Source organism: Pieris napi, chromosome 14 (genome assembly GCF_905475465.1).
Source record: "Pieris napi chromosome 14, ilPieNapi1.2, whole genome shotgun sequence".
Classification (NCBI taxonomy): Eukaryota; Metazoa; Arthropoda; class Insecta; order Lepidoptera; family Pieridae; genus Pieris; species Pieris napi.
In genome coordinates, this window is record NC_062247.1 from 1,747,879 (window position 1) to 1,762,473 (window position 14,595).

General features: G+C 32.8%; 1 protein-coding gene across 1 annotated transcript; it reads right to left on the reverse strand.

Annotated features, from left to right (window-relative positions):
* Positions 1-1,279: 1,279 nt before the first annotated feature.
* Positions 1,280-14,131, reverse strand: LOC125055996 (carbohydrate sulfotransferase 11). The gene is made up of 4 exons (XM_047658799.1): positions 13,644-14,131; positions 13,196-13,453; positions 10,918-11,122; positions 1,280-1,659 (listed from the first exon to the last, which is right to left on the reverse strand). The coding sequence occupies exons 1-4, from the start codon at positions 13,890-13,892 to the stop codon at positions 1,427-1,429; spliced, it is 945 nt and encodes a 314-aa protein (XP_047514755.1). The 5' UTR covers positions 13,893-14,131; the 3' UTR covers positions 1,280-1,426.
* Positions 14,132-14,595: the final 464 nt, after the last annotated feature.

Here is a 14,595-nt window from a genome sequence, read left to right on the forward strand (position 1 = left end):
GATCTTGAGTGTGGTACAGACCAGCTATACGCAACTCAAAGTCACAACTAATAAGGTAAAATATTTGATTAGTAGGTAACTCAAGCCTATATGCATTATTTTGCTCTATACAAATATCTAGATTTTCTGTACCTTGAGAACAATAGCTTAGTGCCAAAGCTTAGAGAGCTTTCTCTACTTTACGAGTTCTATATGAAATATACGAGTCGTTGTTGCACGAGTCGTTTATAGAATCTTATTCTCTATTCTCTATTCATTAGCATAATTTGAGATTTATCTGGAACTCACGAAGAATGAATAATTGAATCGGATAAAGTCCATTGAAATGTTACATTTGTTGTAGAAAATTTAATTTGCAACAAAAAACGTCAACAATTTTTTTTTATCCAATAAATAGTTTAAGAGATATATCGTAAATACCATTTCAACCCCTATTTCCAAGATGGCGGCCGTGGGACAAGGGTGGCGACCCCACAAACTTGTTTTTAGCTTAACACTGATCCCCCCTACACATCAAAAAAATAAAATTGCGTCCTCTAAAAAACGCAACCCCAAATGTAACTTTTCAATGGACTAATATTGACACGTGTCGTTTCTCATTATTTAATGTGTGGTGGAAATAAATATTTTTTAGGCTTTACTACTGGGATATCCTCCAACTCAAAGTCTCAGATAATAACGTATTTGGTTAATTAATGGCCTAATTACCTAAGGCCTTGCAGTAATGCATTGTTTTGCTCCATTAAAATATCTAGATTGTTTCAGTTTGAAAACAATGGCATAGTAAATCATATCTTAGTACCAAGGCTTTGAGAGTTTTCTCCTTTACGGGTTCTATATAAAATAGACGTGGGTTTTATAAAGAAATATATAAAAAAAACGACCAACTGAAATCCAAGTTTAAAAAGTACTTGTCAGTTTGAGAAGCATTGTTTTGATATATTATATCATAACATATTTTGATATATTAATCGATTTATGTATTAAATGTTTTGTAATGTATACAATTGCATTGGAACAATTATGTAAATAGTTTAAGATTCACAACTTTAATATTATTATAATTATTTTCTACTTAGTATTATTATTTTCTTTGCTACTGAGGCGCAAACTAGCTGCTATGGTCTCTGGCAGAATGACCAGCGCTGTGGAACTTTCTGCTCCTCAGCATAATGCTGAGCCAGGGCCAATTACAACCACAGTACACACACATTACACACTTGAAGCGAACGAATGGCAAAAGGGAATTTTTAATTTTTATTGTTTTTGATTTGTCTTATTTTATTTTTTCTTTAAGTATTGTTATTTTGTGTGTGTGTTTTCGTATGTAATAAATGTTTTGTCTATGTCTATGTCACATTAAAACTCGGATCAAATCTTCCAGGCATTAAAATCCTGTATCAATTATCCAAGTTGTATGTTTAACCTACCCTAAATCGAAACCAACAATATTATCTAAATGGTAATCGAAAATTCTGAAATCGTATTTATACAATTTGTACAATTTACTAATAAGCGGCAACTCGAGTTGGGCGAAATACTTGCTCAGTTTTTCCGAAGTTCCTGACGTGTGAGATAGCCTTGGGAATTGTACTTTATCTGTAGCGTTGATTGTGTGGAGGGCTAATAGAGCGTCATCCAGAAGAGTTTCGTATTTGCCTGGAAGTAAAGATTTCTTAAAACAGTGTATAGGTTACATTGTGGAAATATGAATATAAACGACCAAAAAAATCCTTTTTAAAAACTTAATTACATTAAGTGGAGTTAAAGATCCACAACTGAGCGTTTTAAAAGCAGTATTTGCCGCGCACCATCACTATGTGCAACCGGCTGCCCACTGATTTTCGAACCAATTGACTTACGCCCGAACCCAATAACCTTTCTGAAACCATCCACCATCTAATACAAGCCTAGGGGTTTGATAGAACGCCCTAACGTAACGAGAGAATCCAATTAAACCGTTGTTTGTGTAAGACATAGGCATACTATGTTACGTTACGCATTTACATTTTGTCCAAAGCTACAAATATAACGTGCAAATAATTTAGTGCTAAAATAATCCTTCTGAATCTTAAGATTTACGAAACGTTGCGTTGCGTAATTACTTTTAATGACGTCCGACAATTTGCGGTAATTGATGTTGCTTGCGTCCCCTTTTGGTTCTTATCTTCTATTAGAAGCTGGTGGTACATATAATATATATATTATATAATAATATCTAAAAAAATACTGAATAAAACATTTTTCTAAATACAGATAGCATATGTTACAGTTTAAGTTTTATTTTGTATTTAGTTTACGAGCCTATAATTATTGATAATGTCTATTCTTTAACTCCTTCCTACTCAAGAGCAGGTCGTAGGTTGGATCCCGACTGTGCACTAGACTTTCTGTCTATGTGCGCATTTAACATTCGCTCAAACGGTGAAGTAAAACATCGTGAGGAAACCTAACGCAAGCTGATTACCTACTTGCCTATCAGATTGATAAATGCACATGAAACAGATACAGAAATCTGAGGACAAGACTTAAAAAGGTTGAAGTTTTTTTTTATTCAAATGCCATACGAAAAATGTTCTACCCACATTTACGAACTACACAAATACAAAAAACACACAACGCTTACGTCATTTACTACGCAAGACTTGAACCGACTTCAAAAAACCCGAAGGTTATCTATTCGACGATATGAGGAACATCAAAAAACAGAATACAGTGAACTCTAGTTTGACACTCGTTAGTTTTAATCTCTCGATAATTTGATTTTGTCCCGGGACCTTGAAAAATACTCGACAAATTGAATAAAATCAATCTCTTTTATTTGAAGTTGAAGGAATAGTATCTTGTTCGCCAACGTGCGATAATAAGGTCCGGGCTCTCTATTTGTTTTTAATTTTTCGATATGATTTATTTGTAAGCTATTTTATTTTAAAGAATTAAAAATTTAAGAAACAATTGAAGTGTTCATCATGCACAGACTTGTCAATTGTTTTAAAATTCTTTGTAGAATGATAGAAGTTGCTCACTCAAAAACAGATTAAAACTTCTTTTCCAAATAAAATTTTGTGAATTGTATGTCAATTACACAATAATAATATCGAAATCACGAATTTTGATCACACTCTTATTTACTTTATTTTTTTACGAACGGGACTCATCTCGTGGTTTTTTGAACGCTATTTAAACCCTTGGTCATTTGAAATATATCTCTGGTTGAGTTTAGAAGTATCGAGAGTCGACTGTATGATCTTCACACACCGTATATATCCTTTAATACATTTAATTCTCTTGAACAATACAATTAAATAGAAATGTTATTTAGTACTTTACAGATCAGCTGAGTCCGTTTATTTCTTTAAAAAGGAATTTATATAGTGTCCTTGAGACATTGCGAGTTTATATACTATCGCGGACGCCATCCAATTTTTTATTTATTTACTAGCGAACCCGACGTTGTCCTATCTTACCTATGAATATTGACGATACGCAACATTTCTATGTTGTTGGTTTCCATTCCATGGATTTCGTTCTTGTTCAATGTTATGTCAGACGCCATAAAGTTACATCAAAAAAGTTTGAATTTTAAAAGCGCTATGCACTGAAAAAATCATTTGCTATCGTAACTAATTACTAAAGTCATGATTACTTGATATGGAGGTTAAGTATTGTTGGATTTTCTAATTTTCCGCGCAATTTTCGAATTTTTTTCTTTCATAAGAACCTTCTCCTGACCATAACAAACACAACAAAAAAGAATTAGCAAAATCGGTCCAGTCGCTCACGCGTGATTCCGTGATCAAGGGCAATAGGGATTCATTTTTATATATATATAGATTTAAAAACATGTAGAAATATATGTGACGTTGGAACACAAATTGGTCACAATGTCCACTGAACGGTCGAATTACAATACTATTACTATAATACACTAGTGGACCCGACAGACGTTGTCCTGCATGATATTTCAAGCAATTAGTAAAGAAAAGTATGAAAGTACCGACTGCAGCGCCATCTGGCGGGCTGATTTGTGAATATAAACCATTCCCAGATCCCCTTGAACACACACAAAAAATGTCATCAAAATCGGTCCAGTCGTTTGAGAGAAGTACAGTGACATACACACTCACAGAAGAATTATATATATAAAGATACTTAAAAACAAAATTAACTACTTGAATTATTAATTGAAATAAAAAGATCAATCGAAACATGATAAACGGTTTACATTTATAATATATTATCCTATCCCTAATCTTAACACTACGGCCATCAACCTGTTATACTCGACGTAATAAATAGAAATCTAGGTCACTAGGGTCGAATCCAGGTAATAGACCCGTTTATATGGGAACCGGACCGACTGACGTACAACGGACAGTGGGCTTTGAGAACGTACCGTTTATATACGATGTTTCACATTAAGGTCACCAGTACATCTAGGACTTGCCATAACTACATACCTGGAACCTGTCTTGACGCGTATAAGGTAATTAACGTTTGTATATATTCGAAGAAGCTTAAATGAAGCTTCCTTTTTCATAGAAAAAAAATGTGTGCGTGTACTAGGTGTACACACGTAAGAAAAACTTCTTTATGACCTTATTTTTCGAAAAATGATCTACTATATGCAACTTTACAGAAATTGGTTAAATAAAGTTAAATTAGATAAAGTTTAACAAAAGGCTTTTATTATCATAGACATGAATACAAATACAATTATTTCATTTTACCTTATTACTACTAAGATTATTACAGAATTTCATTAATTGTAATAGAATTATTACTATCATTGTTATCGTTATTATATATTTTTGTTATTAATGGCTTCGAATCTCTTCGGATCAACCGTGGTAGGGACAAGAAAAAGATGGGGCGTAACCGAAAAATGAGACGGTAATTTTTTTCCAACGCCGATAAAGAAGTTTGAATTCAAAAAGCAACATGGCGCGTAACCGAAAAATGTGACAGTAAATTTTTTTCCAACGCCGATAAAGAAGTTTGACTTCAAAAAGCAACATGGCGCGTAACCGAAAAACGTGACGATTTGCTACAAAATTTCTCCCATACGTCGATAAAGAAGTTTCACTTCAAAAATTATCGTTACTTCTACATACATAATTTGATTTATTGTTTATTCGGTATTGTCAAGCACCGACCACCGTATAACGTACACAACGCAAACCTAAAGCTGTCCAAAAACCCAGTTTCTTCGCCCAACGCTTTTCTTCCTCCAGAACCTTCTTCCACATCTTTAACCACTTTTGTAAAAAACTAAATTTTCACTATGGATTCAAAACTTCGTAAATTTTCTAACAATCTTAAGCAAGATTTTCTCAATCTGTCCTAGGCACAAAAATTCTTCTTGTGAAATTATAAAATTGTAAGTGTTATGTAATAACTAATGACTATTCTAAGGAAACCATGGAAAAACGCAAAGCAAGGAGAGCAAGTAATTTTCGTGGAAATAAAAAAGAAAAAGAACCCCAGAGACACCAAGTCCGAAGGAAACAACCAACGGCACTAACAAGAAAAACCAACGAACAGACGCTTTTCAACTCATGCGTAAGCGAGCCTACTCCATGTCTGAAAGAAATACCTACCTCAATTACTAACCGGAAACAGAAAAAAAAACAACAACAACAGCAAAACAAAAACACATTCCCCAACCCGGCTGGTCCCCGTGGGGAATTAGACCGAAACCCTCCAATATTAAACCAACATCAACATAATGAAGAAAACATTAAAAAGAATGGAGGAGGCCTTTGCCACCTGGCAAACGGACACGCAAAAGTGGAACAAAAGAACAATCTACGAAAAATAAAGAAAAAATACTGTCATGTCCGAAAAGAGGCTATAATATAAGTGTTATGTAGAAATTATTCAAACACTGTTAACATGGACTGTTAACTGGAAGAGACACGAGAAGTTTCTCGGAGGCCATATGGGTTGCAGTGCCAGCGGAGTAAGTGTATAAAATAAATAAAAAATATGTTTATTAAGGAACATAAGATACATGTATCACTTATTCCACGTCATTAAATTTGAATTTGTAGGCATCCCTACTCATCGGCAAAGAAGACAGAGGGTGTAGGCCGAGAGAAAAAGCCGGCGTAAAAAACTCTCGGTACTCTTTTAAAATAGCAAATCATCAACACTTATTTTAAAACAAATATCGCAAATTAATTAGAATTAGCCTGTCTAGCACTAGTCCCAGGCCCTTTTATCAACTAGATAATCGTTGACTTTATAGTAAGCCTTTTTACACAGCTTTTCTTTAATACATTTCTTAAATTTATAGAAAGGCAGAGATAAAAGAGCCTCTGGGATTTTATTAAAGAGTATCCCTTTTCCCAAAAAATAATTACTAACTTTAGATAGTCTAGTACGGGGAAATTGCAGCCTGCGTTTGTTCCGTGTATAATATTTTGAATAGAATATTTATGACGTATTATTTTATGGTTATACAGAGAATTGACAAGATATCGATATCATGTTTCGATAGTTCAAGGTTCTAAAACAAGATATACGAAGATAGCATTGAATAAAATACCAAAAACGTATAATAAATATTCATTAGTACAAAAATAGATTTACTATTTATTAGAACAATATCGCCTCACACTGCTAGGATACTCGTCAAATCAGTGATGCCAACTGAATATTCCCCATATGACCAACTACAAATACACCTACACATCGATTAAAAACAACTAAAGTTTTTATTGTACACTTGGTTTGAGAGGTAAATTAAAATTTGCATAAATCATGAAAAAAATAGTAAAATTTTAATGTTGGCGTATTATAGCTTCTTGATATTTCAGTTATAGTTTATATTAGGTTTAGTTTGTTAATTAAGTTCTAGGCTTAATATAAATTTATTTATCTATAATATAAAAATGAATCGCAAAATGTGTTGATAAGCGCACAACTCAACAACGCCTGGACCGATTTGGCCAATTTTTTTATAATATTCTTTGAAGTACGAGGATGGTTCTAACGGAGAGAAAAATTTAAAAAAATTGAGTGAAAAAGTCTAAAAACAACACTTTTCTATATTCCCATACAAAATATTCGTAATAATGCTTAAAAGTCAATTTGAACTTTAATACCATATCATAAAGTTCAAGTGTTAGTGGAGGGGTTCCGGGAAGGTAAATTTTTATTTTTTGACATAATGTATTTGTTGTATTATCAACTTTCTTTTTTTTATCTTACTAGCTAGACCGGTGTCCCGAATAGCAGAATAAGTATTAAAAAAAATTAAGAATCGACTGTTAGGCGGTACGATGTTCGCCAGGCCAGCTAGTTTATAATAAAAAAATATGTTTATTATGGAACATAAGATACATGTATCACTTATTCCACGTCATTAAATTTGTAGGCATCCCTACTCATCGGCAAAGATGACAGAGGAAGGCCGAGAGAAAAAGCCGGCGTAAAAAACTCTCGGTACTCTTTTAAAAACAACGTGTATGCATAAATATATACATGAAAATATGACATCACTAATTTTACACTCATACACATCAATTACATTAAAACAAGCAAGCTAGCAAATTGTATTGAATGGTACGTTTTTTTAAGAAAAATAAATAAATTTCTTGTATTAAGTAACCCCTAAATAAATGTACCTTCTAAAAACCCCCAGGACCTCTTGATTCCTTCTAAATTTGGGGACAGGGGCCTTTTTTACAATACGTAGCGCTGACACAAAAATATTAGTGAGAAGTCAAGTAAAAATATGACAGTAATAAAACTGATAACATTTGTACCATAAATGTTTATCAAAGAAATATATGTCATTGAATTTATTATATTTTTGATCACATAACATTTTTATACTGACCTGAATTTTTTTAATTACATAGGAATTTTGGTGGATTTATTTATAATTCTTCTATAGTGAATGTTTTCGTCTTAAAAATAACACATTGTATCGGCCGGGTTTTTTAAAACTCGGTTAGAAATCTGTAAAATTCGCCGTGGCTTACTTTGTGATCAACAATTAGATTCATAATTGTCTCTTTCTGTCAAATTATATTTACGTTATTATGGTAAGAGAACATTTGAACAAAGACCGAATTTCCGTTATTATACTAATTAGACTTAGATTGAATGTTAACGTATAAAATTACTTACAATAAAAGAGACAGCTAGCCTAGTAAAACTCGCGTAAAAAAAAGACGGAATTTTCGTTATAACTTTAGATTTTACAGCTACATTCAGAAAGAAATACGTCAATTTGAGAGCTTCTCTCTGTTTGGCCGCGTTATCTTAAGATCAGCACCGTAGGACTTTTTGTGCTATAAAAGTAACGCGGGGCACTATAAAAGTTAAACTTATCAATAAGTTTAATCAACGATATTTCTTAACCGGAAGTGATATTAACGAAAAAGATTAACATTATCTTTTGTACCATGAATAGCAAACTATTATCTGCGTAAAATATTTGTATAAAAAATCATATAGCGCTTGGCCATGTGTAAGATTCTATTTATACATAAGTGTAAATATTTGATTTCATATATCGATTACCAAAATTCTTATGTAAAAAAACTATTATAAGTTTGCTGTTGTCTATGAATGACAAGATGCCAGTAGCTTTTCCGTGGCTATGGGGGTTTTTCAATTCCTAATTTAAATCTGCGAATTAGCACAACTATGATTATGTGTTAAAGCTTTTATTTGTTTGTTGCTAAAATTGTTTGTTTAAACTTCTTTACATTCTATTAATATGCACTATACACTAAAAATGGTGACTGGTCGTACTTGAATTCGTGTATGCGGTGATGTTAGTTATTTCGACTATGTATTTGCGTGTTGTTCCCACGAAAGGTAAGTGCGTGCTCCTATTTCACCATGCCTCCTGCCGAAAGAGGACAAATCTTTGTTTTTATTATTTTTTATTATCATTTATTACTTAAGATATAACGTGGAACATGGTGTAGTGGATGCAGCTCCTTACAAACTTTGTGTAAAACAAAAAACTTGGCGATCAAAAAGAGTGGCGGAGAGTTTATTGCCAGTTCTTTTCTTCCGTTCTACGACCTTGATTTGAGAACTGGCAGTAAATGTAAAGTTAGAAGCATTTAATGTATTTTTTTTTTTGACGTTCATAAGTGTACATACCTCTATGAATAAATGATTTTTGACTTTGACTTTGAATAGGCTAGACTCACAAACGCGTGTGTAAGAGTAATGAATATATTTTTATGTAGTCAATTAAATATATATATCCTTGAAACTTTTAATGAAATGTTAAAAGACGATATAATAAACATATTTTATTTTTATCATGATGACCTTTTGTGGTAATTAAAATTTAGTTTATTGAATACCTGCCATTTAACCTCTACTGCATAATGCAATCATATACAAAGAGAAAAATTGACGTAACTAATTAGCCAACATGTGTTATGTTTTTTATAACTTGACACCTATCCCACACAATGGCCTACTAATTAAATACTACAGATTATCGTTATTTTAACACAATTTTCCATAGTAATACTATTTGCCGCTACTTAAGATGAGTTCAACTAGATTAATACAATGCTATCAAAGGAGTATACACGGGGTGCAGAAATTATTCTTGCCATGCCATACTCTATGCAATGCTTTGCCAAAATCTATTTTGAATCTTGACTCTTCAAAGGATGTAAACATGATCAAGGTTCGTGGTACTTCCTAAATTATGACCGTAAAAGGCCGGATATCCTTCTGTGAATCTTTGGCGTAAATTACTTTAGTAATAATATGCACTGAAATCTATAAATAGATTCACCGTGACCACGCACGCTGTAAAGCACGCGAAACGTCGGATAAATTTAAAATTATGTCAAATAGTTGTAAATTTATAATAATACATAACTTTAATCCGGTAAAAAGCGTTTTTCTTTTAATGTTATGAGTTATGTTAATCAAAGACAATACTATCTATAAATAGTTTCTTTGATATTTTAAATTCTAATGATAATTCTATTGATTCTTTTTATATAAGAGGGGGCTCACTTACATTGCTAGAGGCCTCGTGTGCGTTGCCGGCGTTTTAAGAATTGGTACGCTTTTTTAAAGGACCCAGATTCGAAAATATTTCGTTGGGCCGCTGATTCCACTTAGTGGTAATGCGCAATGGTAATGGCAAACACTGCTTTAAATAAATTGTGCGTGTACTAGGTGTACACACGTAAGAAGTGAAACTTCTTTATGATCTTATTTGTCGAAAAATGATCTACTATATGCAACTTTACAGAAATTCGTTAAATTAGATAAAGTTTAACAAAAGGCTTTTATTATCATAGACATGAATACAAATATTTCATTTTACCTTATTACTACGAAGATTATTATAGAATTTCATTAATTGTAATAAAATTATTACTATCATTGTTATCGTTATTATATATTTTTGTTATTAATGGCTTCGAATCTCTTCGGATCAACCGTGGTACGGACAAGAAAAAGATGGCGCGTAACCGAAAAATGTGACGGTAAATTTTTTTCCAACGCCGATAAAGAAGTTTGACTTCAAAAAGCAACATCGCGCGTAACCGAAAAACGTGACGATTTGCTACAAAATTTCTCCCATACGTCGATAATGAAGTTTCATTCCAACGCCGATAAAGAAGTTTGACTTCAAAAAGCAACATGGCGCGTAACGAAAAAATTTTACACTAAATTTTTTTCCAACCCCGATAAAGAAGTTTCACTTCAAAAACGCTCAGTTGTGGAACGACGGACGCAAAATACGAAGTTCCACCCGTATCACCTCGACGTCCAATTCTTCACTCAAGAAACTAACAAATTTACTTTTATAAGTGAATAATATAAAATCTTCGTGTCAAGATTTTGTCTGTATCTCACCTGGTTTACCAGGTTCAACCTAAACTGTGAATGTATCTGGTACATAGTACTTACCAACTAACGTGTACTTTATCAGGCACGGATGGCACAAATTGGTGATCGGCTGCCAATGTTCATTATTCACCATATCTGCCAGTTCTTCTGTCTTCGTTGTTAGAAAGAGGGCGAACTCCCTGAACGTGACATCGTCTCCAAGTTCAAGGGACTCATTCGATGGGTTATCTCGGAAGGCCTTGATGATCCTCCTACCCAGGCGATTCTGGAAATATACCTTCTTATACTAAAATATAGGAGAGCTACTTGAACCTTTTTATCTATCTTTAGTTTTTTTAAGTCAGATAAAAATATATTTTCACATTATTAATTCAGTTTAGTCCAAGATGTTTACCATTGGATGGTGGAGAGTTTTGTCTATGTATTTACAAAATAATTAATTACATTAACAAATATGTGTTACATTTCAATATCACTTGCTTACCCATAAGCAAGCAAAAGCTTTCTTGTTTTTTTAAGGTCTGATTGTGTTTTTCTAATAGGCAAGTAGGTAATCAACATCGACTTTTCGGGTCTAAGACATGCCGTTTTCCTTCACCGTACAAGCGGGTGTTAAAAGCCTACATAGACAGAAAGTCAAGGTGCACAGCTGGGGCTCAAATCTACAATGTCGGGGATAAAATTCTGAAGCTGAAGGCCGAACTGCTTTAAACGCTATTTATATATTCTTTAAATTGGAAAAAACTGTTACCATAGTACAGTTTCATTAGTTGTCTCATTAAATTTGTATAAACTAAAATATATTTATTATGGAACATAAGATACATGTATCACTTATTCCACGGCATTCAATTTGAATTTGTCGGCATCCCTACTCATCGGCAAAGAAGACAGAGGGTGTAGGCCGAGAGAAAAAGCCGGCGTAAAAAACTCTCGGTACTCTTTTAAAACAGCAAATCATCAACAACACTTATTTAAAACAAATATCGCAAATTAATTAGAAGTAGCCTGTCTAGCACTAGACCCAGGCCCTTTTATCAACTAGATAATCGTTGACTTTATAGTAAGCCTTTTTACACAGCTTTTCTTTAATAAATTTCTTAAATTTATTGAAAGGCAAAGATAAAAGAGCCTCTGGGATTTTAATAAAGAAGAGTATCCCTTTCCCCAAAAAAGAATTACTAACTTTAGATAGTCTAGTACGGGGAAATTGCAGCCTGCGTTTGATCCGTGTATTAACGTTGTGCGTATGTTCTATTCTAGTAAATTTTTCACTATTTTTGTATATATACATAATATTTTCATAAATATATTGCGAGGGAAAGGTAAGTATATTAATGTCCTTGAATTTATCTCTAAGAGATTCCCTACATTTTAAATTATAGATTGCACGAATAGCCCTCTTCTGCAGGATGAATATAGTTTCGACATCAGCAGCATGACCCCATAATAATAAGCCATAAGTCATTAAGCTATGAAAGTAACTAAAATAAACAAGTCTAGCTGTATCGACATCAGTTAGTGAGCGAATTTTTTTAACCGCGTAGGCTGCAGAACTAAGTCTCTTCGCCAATCCGTTAATATGAGGGGACCACTGAAGTTTTGAATCCATGGTGATTCCGAGAAATACAGTTGTAATTTTGATAAATGTATATTTTGATATATATGCATTGTTCATCATATTTTAATACACCAAGCAACAGGTCATAATAGTGATGTTACTAGTATAAACTGTTGCTCCTTTATATTATATAATGTATTCTAAAATAAAAACCAAATATTCAACACAAATTCAATATGTATATTGTATTGAAATGACCTTCTTAACTTACAATAATTGATAAGACCATGATACTTATTTAAAAACTATTAGTAGTGATAATAAATGTCAACAATGAATGTATATTGATTTATAATTTAGTTCGGGACTTATTGCAGAATGCCCTATTTAATATTTTAAGGACATCTAAGACTTTAACATATTTGTGTGTAAATAACTCTTGGTTTTATCAATATGTTTTAGCAAATAGGAGACTGAACTAAGGAAAATGTAGAACAAAAAACACATTCAAAGGTAATATAAATTCAAGATTCTTAATCTTACAAGACAATTGGTCCAATACTATGAGTAAAAGGAACAAAATCTAGTACTAATAAAAAATTGGTGGTTTTAGTCTCATATATCTCATTAAAAAATATCTTAGAATGGTTTGAATGTCAATCTTTATCAAATTTGGTACGATGTAAGTATAGACTACACACACACTTTTATACTTTTGTGTAGGTAAGTATTTATATATACATATAAGTACACTTAATACTATATAGAATAACTTACCCTGAAATAAGTTGCAGTCGGGGTATCTATTTCCAATTTATTTCTGTATGCCGATAGAAGTCTTTCAAAGGGATTCCTTACAATAATCATTTTGTTATAATTCTCCAGCATTTCATCTCGTTCTTCTTTGGGCACTGAACTTAGATTTCTAAACATGCCCGGGGAGTGGGCTATATGTCCAGGTATCGCTAGAACATCAGTTCCATTCCACTTTCCACCTAATGTCATGAGTAGTCGTTTCCAATTAGTACATGCCACCTACAAAATAAAAATATCACATATTTTGTCATATTAAATAAAACCATACAAAGTTAACGATCTAAAGAATTTCTATGTCTATCAATTCACGAATACAAAATGGCAAATCATTTATCATACGAACTAAGTTCGAAGTAAAAAACAATGACGTATGTACAGCAAAAACACTGGTTATCCTTGACCATCTCACCTTAGGTACATAGCAGTAGAGAAGCTTGCGATCCTCATCAACTAATATGTGTTCCAACTGATTGTTGGGTAAATCATCAACAGACCACGTCAACCGGTACCTATTACATCGCTCCTGGATCTGCTCTTGCCTTGCCAAGTTCAAGGACTGGGTCAGTTCCAAAGAATGCTGATTATACACCACGCTATAATCTCCACTCACACACAAAATACTCAATAACAACACCAAATTTCTGTTAATAACACGCATCTTTAGCCATTCAAAATGAAAACTAAGTAACTTTCTTTTGTAAATAACAACTAAATGTAGAACGAAATAAAAATAAACAAAATTTATTTGATATCGTATAATCACTATACGCTATAATTGTAGTTATTCTATTTACACAGTTTCGGTAAACGTTTAAGTTATCAAACGTCTTTAGTTGAGTTTTATTTATTACGAATTATTAAGAACAAGGAGCGTAACACACGCTCACCGCTCAACATTAGAAGGCTGACTGAGGAGTTGAGAATGATAATTGAAGAACTAAGCGAAGAGCAAGCACGCAATTTTTTAACCGAATGAGCAGAAAGTGATTAACTGATTATTGGAGTTGAAGACCGAAAAACGAGTTGTATTACGATTCATGAATACTATTTAGAATTTGAATGATGAATATAACTAAATAAGGAAGAATGAATGTATTGATTGTGTTTGGTGCAGATTGGTAAATCAGCAATCGTGAACTCTTGATCTTTTAATTTGAATCAAAAAAACTATCAAGTGCTTGATAAATAGACTGTTATAATATGACGAAATAATCTGGTCTGAATTCTAATGTTAATAATCTGATAACTTTACTGTCTTAGTTAATGGTTTCCCGCTTCTAATTGTCGGGTTATTTTATTAATATTTATGGAGTGGTTTGTTAAGGCGTAAGGATTGGTACGTAATACTTTTTGTAGTAACA

Coding starts and splice junctions, on each gene's coding strand:
- LOC125055996 (XM_047658799.1), bottom strand. CDS start 13,892: ATGCGTGTTATTAACAGAAATTTGGTGTTGTTATTGAGTATTTTGTGT. Junction 13,454..13,643: donor TCTACTGCTATGTACCTAAG/GTGAGATGGTCA, acceptor TTTATTTTGTAG/GTGGCATGTACTAATTGGAA. Junction 11,123..13,195: donor CGACTGCAACTTATTTCAGG/GTAAGTTATTCT, acceptor GTATATTTCCAG/AATCGCCTGGGTAGGAGGAT.